Raw genomic sequence first — 8,043 nt, forward strand, 5'->3', positions numbered from 1 at the left:
ATTTAGATTTTAGAAAAATGTTAATAAAAACAAATCAAAATCAATAGAGATAAAATTTATTACTTTTTACTACAACTTATAATTATTTTATACCAAAGTTAAATATTTAGTTTTTCATTATAAAAATATAAAAATAAGAATTATTTTGTAATTATTTAGATCCTTATTTGAGATAAAATTTATTTTGAAATTATTTAGACTTTTATAGAAAGGTTAATAAAACAAAACAAAATCAATTGAGATTCTGTAAACTTGTGAAATAACTAAAACTTCTCAGAATTTTTTCAAATTAACTTCATAATTGTAATCATGTTAAAAATATGTTAATGGGTAGTCATGAAAATTTAATGATAAATGATAATCATAAAAAATAAAAGATAAAATTTAATGTGATTATTTTAAATATATGAGAATAAATATATATTATTTATCATACATAGGTTTTAAATTTCTATTTTTTTTTATAATTCTACATATTCAAGATCTAATTACTCTATTAACATATTCACATTTTTATTATTTGTTTAATTTTTAAATATTTTAACTTTTAATATTTGACGGGAGATGTCATACATTTTAGGTTTGAAAAAAATGAGCTAATATCTCAAATAGGTTTAATAAATTTTATTCTCTAACTATGTTTAATTTCTTAATTAAAATTATATTTTTAAAACTTATACAATTATATTTTTTATATTATAATAATATACTTTAAATGTAGAAACTCTTAAGCATTTGACAGGAGTTGTGATACATTTTAGGTTTGAAAAAATGGACTAATATCTCACATAGGTTTAATAAATTTTTAGAATTAACTCATTTGGATTTAACTGGAATTGGTAAACTCATCTGAATTGACGGGTAGATGTGGACGTATCTATGAGATATCTGCTATTGACTGATCATTTTAATATTTATCTTTTAACTATTTCTTTTGTTACTGTTTTATAAAATTGAAGCAGGCCACATGTCAAAAAAATGTACTTGCAAAATTTGGAAGTGTAAACAATAATTTAGTTTTTCAATTTAAAATATTTTTTCTAAAGTAATTTAAGAGTTGTATTTTTAACTTAATGTAATAATACTTACTAAGGTTAAATATTTAGTTTATTATTATATTTAATAATACTTACAATGTAATTATTTAGATCCTTATTTGAGATATAATATATTTTGAAATTATTTAAATTTTTATATAAAGGTTAATAAAACAAAATAAAATCAATTGAGATTTTGTAATTTTTGTAAACTTATGAAATAACTAAAACTTCTCAGAATTTTTTCAAATTAACTTCATTATTGTAATCATGTTAAAATATGTTAACCGATAGTCATGAAAATTTAATGATAAATGGTAATCATAAAAAATAATGATAAAAGATAAAGATTTATTAATACAGTTAGTTTTATAAATTGAATAATCTACGATTGTTTTTATAAACGGAAATAAGTTACAAAGTATTTTAAATTTGAGATTTTATATTTATTACACTATCCAATTGAGACTAGTGATTATTTTAAATATATGAGAATAAATATATATTATTTACCATACATAGATTTTAAATTTCTATTTTTTTATAATTGTACATATTCAAGATCTAATTACTCTATTAACATACTCATATTTTTATTATTTGTTTAATTTTTAAATATTTTAAGTATACATTAAACGTAGAAACTTTTAATGTATAAATATATTAATATTATCTAACTGAAAATATGATGTCATATTTAATAATTTAGTCATTGATACGTGTAATATGAATCCATATGTTTATTCTTTATACTTAAAGAGATAAAAAATTTGATATATTATTAGCTCTTTCATTGTTAACTATTATGTTTTTTTGGGATTAACATTGACTAAAATTTGTTTGCATTTTGGTTAAATATATATGGTTGATTTATATAGATGAACTTTACAAGTGATATTTGGATACATGTAATGTGAAACCTCGACCAGACCCGTGCAAAAATTATTTCTGGCAAGAACATAGGTAGCCTTTTTTACATTTCTCGAATGTTTATGTCACCTTCTGAGTCACCGTGGCCATTTAAGTTGATTATGAGACAATTTCTGATTATTGTCTCTTACGCAATGACAATTAATAAGTCTCAAGGCCAGTCTCTTGATAGTGATAGTGTTGGTTTGTATTTGCCTTTTTTTCGTGTTTAGTCATGGACAACTTTATGTTGCAATCCCAAGAGTTACTACAAAAAGTGGTCTTAAAATCTTAATACACGACAAAGAGAATGTTCCGTGCTCCACTACCACAAATGTTGTATACAAGGAGGTTTTCCAATCACTTTGTTAGATGGTAAACTTATTCTTCTTTTCTATCTTTGTATCTGTATATGTAACACACAATATTTATATGCCTTAAAAGTTTATTCTGAATCATATATTGTTTTATACATTTTATAATGTAGGTATACGATGCATGTTGTTGGCTGGTTGCAATCATACAAGAAGATAGCATCTGATATTTATACCAGCAAATATGTTTATTGTTTTTATTTAAAGACATAAAAATTGAATGTATTAATAGTTTTTTCATTGTTTTACCGTTGTGTATGATGTGTTTAACATTTATTAATATTTACTAAAACTTGGAAAACACTTAGGCTAAATATATGTCGTTAATTTATATAAGGGAACATTACAAGTGATAGACTGATTCATGTAATATCATCCCGACCAGACCCGTGCGATAGCACGGGTTTCCTACTAGTTAAATGAATTAAAATTTAGTTTCCATCATCTATTGAAGCAACGTAAACTATTCAATTTCAAACATAAAATATTATTACTTTATTTCATTAATTGTAAAATTACTCAAATCAAAATTAATTACAAATAAAATATATAAAATTTGAGATCAAGTTTTGGTTCCTTATAAACAACCACCATTAAAGTAAAAACTACTCAAATCAACTATATGTATTTTTTAAATCTTATAAATCACTTTGGCCCCACAAAAAGTATTTTAGTTTATCCACTTAGTTTACTTCCACTAAAGATGCTCTTTTAAAGAATTCAAATGGATTCTTTAAAGTAGATCAACATGAATAGAAGTTGTTATTCACATTGGATTGGATGAAAATGACCAATATAATATGTTTGAAATTTTGAGAAATTCAATTAGTTTTTTTGAATAAGGCTCATTCATATAAAAGAAAAGGAATTACAAAAAGAGCCCAATAAAAGAGATGGGGAACAAGGAAAGCCCCATCAAAACCTATCAAATCTAAAGAAAGGTAATCCTAACCTATTCTTTACAAAATCTCCCCTTATCCCTATGGGAATGGAGTCAAAGAAAACGGTGGAACTTGTGCCAAGCGCTAAGTTAGCCAAAAAATCAGCACAAGAATTCCCCTCCCTATGAATATGAGTGACAATGATGTTAGAAAAATTACAAGAGTTAAAGCTTCTATTCCATCTATGCAGAATCTTCAACGGAACCAAAGCAGGATTGGTGACGGCGCTAACAACCATTTTACAATCTGTTTCAATCCAAATCCTCCGCCAACCCCTGAAAATAGCTATGTCCAGAGCAGTGAGAATAGCAGAAAATTCTGCTAACACCGACGACCCCTCGTTAAGATTTTCAGCAAAAGCAAGGATAAAATTGCCCAAGTGATTTCGAAAAATGCCACCACAGCCTGTCGCCTTCGAAACAGGATTGAAGGAGCCATCACAGTTGCATTTTATCCAACCCGAAATAGGAGGACACCAAAGTACCTCACGAATGTTAGGCGCACGGGCGGGGGGGGGGGGGGGGGGGGGGGCGGATAGTTGTTTTAAAATTTAAGGGATCAAATTGGATCTTAAAGTAAAATTAAAAGTCAAAAAATAATGTTTTGACAAAAAAAAAATGGTTTACATATGCTGTGTAACCTGAAAAAGAAAAACAAATGAAGAAGAAATTTTTTTATACGTGAATAAAATGTGAGTAAAAATATATTAAATTTTTACTTATTCATATAAAAGTTGGATAAAATTTCTATTAATTAAAATATGATAAAAATTTTAAAATTTAAACTAGTTAATAATTTAATATATATGGTAAATTAAAATGGAAATAATTGATTGATTAGGTATTTAACTTTTTTTTATGGATAGAAAACTTTTACCCAAAAAAATAGTTTGAAATAAGTGAACCAGTGGCATATAGCTGTAAAGACTGTTTTATTCAACTAGTGCTGTAAAAATTGTACAAGCAAGTACTCTCATAGCAGACTTTTTTTGTCAGTAAAATAAACTAAAATTCAGATTAAAAAAAGTGAAAGTAAAATGAATCATCACTTTTAAGATTTTTAAATAGAAATAATATTTAAAAAATATATATATTTTAAAAATTAATTATTTTAACTTCCAATACATTGAATATAAATATTTAAAAAAACCTTATATATATTTTTAAAAATAAATTATTTTTCATTTTGAATACATTGAATACAACTATTTTTTAAAAAATTCCTATTTTAAACTTTTAACTATTGCTTCTTAGCACTCGTTGGCATTTACCCTATTTAATTTCTTCATCTCTTTCACTCTTCATCTTGGCAAAACATTAAGATGGGAGTTATTTCCAATAAGATCGATAGGAAACAATTGAAACCAGGCGATCACATTTACTCTTGGAGGCAGGCTTACCTCTATGCGCATCATGGTCATTTCTGATTCTCTCTCTTCTATCGATCTTTGATTTGCTTTGATGTCACATTTTTTTGTGTTAATTTATATGTTCTTCTAAGATAACAGGAATATATGTTGGTGAGGGAACGGTAATCCACTTCACAGCTGGAAGAGGAACACAAACAGGAACAGGAACAGGAACACCAACTATTGTTGACAAGCTCTTTACAAGTTCAGCTCCTTCTTTTGATACCGACATCCCATGCCCAGGATGCGGTGCTTGCAATCAAACAATGACTGACGGTGTCATCTCATCTTGCTTAGACTGTTTTCTTTCTGGAGGTGAACTCCATCTCTTTGAGTATGGTGTCTCCAAAGTTCATTTTCTAGCACAAGCTAGAGGAGGCACCTGCACTCTTGCTTCTTCGGATCCAACTGAAGAAGTCCTTTACCGTGCTTTTTATCTTCGTAAAAAAGGATTTGGTGCCTACCATTACTTCAAGAATAACTGTGAGGATTTCGCCGTTTATTGCAAAACAGGCCTGCTTGTAACGAGCAGTGTAGGTGGTGGCGGAAGTGGACAGGTTGCATCTTACGCGGCTGCTGTCAATTCTATAGCTTCTATATCGCTTCGAGTTGTGAACAAAAGTTTTTACGGTATGGTATTAGTTAGTTGTGGAATGTACTGCTATAGAAGAGTGGTTTCTGATATTGGATTTCGCAGTGGGGTAACTAAAGTTCCTGTTGAAAAAATTGCTGAGATGGCTAGGTGGGAATACTAGTGTGGTTTCAAAAAAAAAAAAACTCTCTTGTAGAAGGTCTTTGTTAAGTTTCAATTATGTTCTTCATAGTTATATGCTTTTAATGTTGTCTTTGTTCAATATTAAATTTGAGTTGTAATAAATATGGACTTGTGTTGTATTTTCTGATATTGTATGTCACTAAGAATAGTTGTAATCCTCGATAGGGTTAAACCCTATTTTGCCCCCTGCCATTTGGGGCGAATCCGACAAACAACTCTGTAAAAAAAAAATACAGATTCCGTCTCTGCCATTTGTAGATTTTTATATTTTACTCCCTCATTGAATTTGGTCAACAAAAATGATTATGTGACACTATTTTTTTAATTATTTAATTATTATATTATGACGTGGAATGCTATAGGCTGACGTGGAATTTAATTTTTTTTATTTTAAATTCTTTTTAATTCCACATAGTAACTAGGGGTGGGAATAGGCTAGGCTGGACTAGGCTTTATAAGGCCTGGGCCTGGCCTACGATAAACTTACAAGGCCTGAGCCTGGCCTATGGCCTACTATAGGCTCGTTTTTTCAGCCTGGCCTTTTTAAAAGCCTGTCCTGGCCTGAAAGCCTATTTAAAAGCCTCTTTCTTATTAATGTTTTTAATTCATTCATATTACTTAAGATGCCTTATAGGTCGCATATATATGAACATTTAGACCGACCTACTTAGAATTTTTTTCTAATATATATGCATATATAGACCAATCTATTTAACACTTTTTCTAATACATATGTATATATAGGCCAACCTATTTAGACTAATTTTAATATATGAAAATATAGGCCGGCCTACAAGGCTTTATAGGCTTTTTTAATAGCCTAGGATTGGCCTATTTTATTAAATAGGCTTTTAAAAAAGCCCAAGCCTGGCCTTTTTATCAAATAGGCCTGGCCTGACCTGGCCTTAAGAAGGCTAGGCTATAGGCCCCTGTATGCCGGTCTGGCCTATTCCCACCCCTAATAGTAACCCTTTATTTTTTATTTATTTATTTACTATTATTGTTACATTGTTAACATTCAAAATATATATATTTAATAATTCTTAAAAAATTGTCTCATGTGTGGCTTGAACCCAAGACCTCCCACACCATCCTACAACATCCTTGTCAACTAAGCTATTTATTTTCCTTATCTATTAAATGCATCAATATCTATATCTTACATATATATTATTCAACCATATATTAAACTGAAAGTATTTTTTCAACCATAAGTATTATTCAACCCAAATTTATTATTTAACCATATATTAAACTGAAAGTATTATTTCTATAAATAAATATAATTTTCAAATATATTATATATAAACGTTATTAAACAAACAATTTTAATATTTACTATTTAAATACTAAAAATAATAAAATAATAATAAATTGAAAATAATTGAAATATAATTTCAGTTTATTAATTAAACGTAAATATAATAAACTGAAATATTTAAATATAATACTTTTACGTTTAATATATTAATTATTTTAAATTGAAATATTAAAAACAATTAAAATTTTAAGAGATAATAAATAATATTTTAAAAACAATTAAAAAGTTAATAATGCTACAGGAAAATTAATTCCAGTTTAATTTTAGTTTATTATTATAGTACACTAAAAATTAATTAACATTATTATATTAAACTGGAAATAAATATATTTTAATATTTTAATATTTATTCACCACTTTGTCTTTTTATGTTTTTTTATATTTAATTTATATATTTTAGTTTCTTAATATTTCCTTTTATTTGAACGTAAATAAAACTAATATTAAATATATTAAACTAAAAAATAAATATATTTTAATATTTATTAATAATAAACTGAAAATAGAAATATGTCTTATTAATGATTGAAAGTAAATATTAAATATATCTAATTAATATATCAATTTTATATTTAATTAAATTTTTATGTTTTACAATATAACATATAAATACAAGTGGAGATATTATTCATATATAGCTTGTGGCCTAGCAGTTTAGTTACTTGTAATGAGGTGGGTAACCTGGGTTCAACTCTTCCCTCTTGCATAAATTATGATGTCTTAATATTTAAATGTTTCAAACTTACAAATATGAAATAATTGTATTCTTAATAATTTAATAATAATAATAATAAAAATTAATTTGGCCAAATACGTGAAAATAAAAAAAATAATTAATATTTAAAAAATAAATAAATTAAAAAAATTAAAATAGTCTAGTTGGCAGCCACATCAGCAATAAAAAAATCAAAAAACTCCAACACAACACGCCACATCATCATTTTTGTTGACCAAATTCAATGAGGGGGCAAAATAGAGGAATCTACAAATGGCAGGGACGGAATCTGTGTTTTTTTTTACAGGGTTGTTTTTCGAATTCGCCCCAAATGGCAGGGGGAGAAATAGGGTTTAACCCTTCTCAATATCTCGCAAAAGAGATTCAAGTGTATGTATGTCTTTCTCATGTGCATGATGCAACTTAGGTTAATTTGTTTCTTATGATTGAGAGGCTTTCACTCAAAGTTTGTGGAATGGAAGCGTCAATGAAGTTGTTTTAATGTTGCTTCATCTTGTTATAAGGATATAAAATCAGGTTGCAACTAAGCACAAGAACCAAAA

General features: G+C 27.1%; 1 protein-coding gene across 1 annotated transcript; it reads left to right on the forward strand.

Annotated features, from left to right (window-relative positions):
• The first annotated feature begins 4,569 nt into the window (after positions 1-4,569).
• Positions 4,570-5,733, forward strand: LOC131656254 (protein LEAD-SENSITIVE 1-like). Its single transcript, XM_058926004.1, has 2 exons — positions 4,570-4,676; positions 4,769-5,733. The coding sequence occupies exons 1-2, from the start codon at positions 4,583-4,585 to the stop codon at positions 5,422-5,424; spliced, it is 750 nt and encodes a 249-aa protein (XP_058781987.1). The 5' UTR covers positions 4,570-4,582; the 3' UTR covers positions 5,425-5,733.
• The last annotated feature ends 2,310 nt before the right edge of the window (positions 5,734-8,043 follow it).

Source organism: Vicia villosa, linkage group LG3 (assembly GCF_029867415.1).
Source record: "Vicia villosa cultivar HV-30 ecotype Madison, WI linkage group LG3, Vvil1.0, whole genome shotgun sequence".
Taxonomy (NCBI): Eukaryota; Viridiplantae; Streptophyta; class Magnoliopsida; order Fabales; family Fabaceae; genus Vicia; species Vicia villosa.

Coding starts and splice junctions, on each gene's coding strand:
- LOC131656254 (XM_058926004.1), top strand. CDS start 4,583: ATGGGAGTTATTTCCAATAAGATCGATAGGAAACAATTGAAACCAGGC. Junction 4,677..4,768: donor TTACCTCTATGCGCATCATG/GTCATTTCTGAT, acceptor CTAAGATAACAG/GAATATATGTTGGTGAGGGA.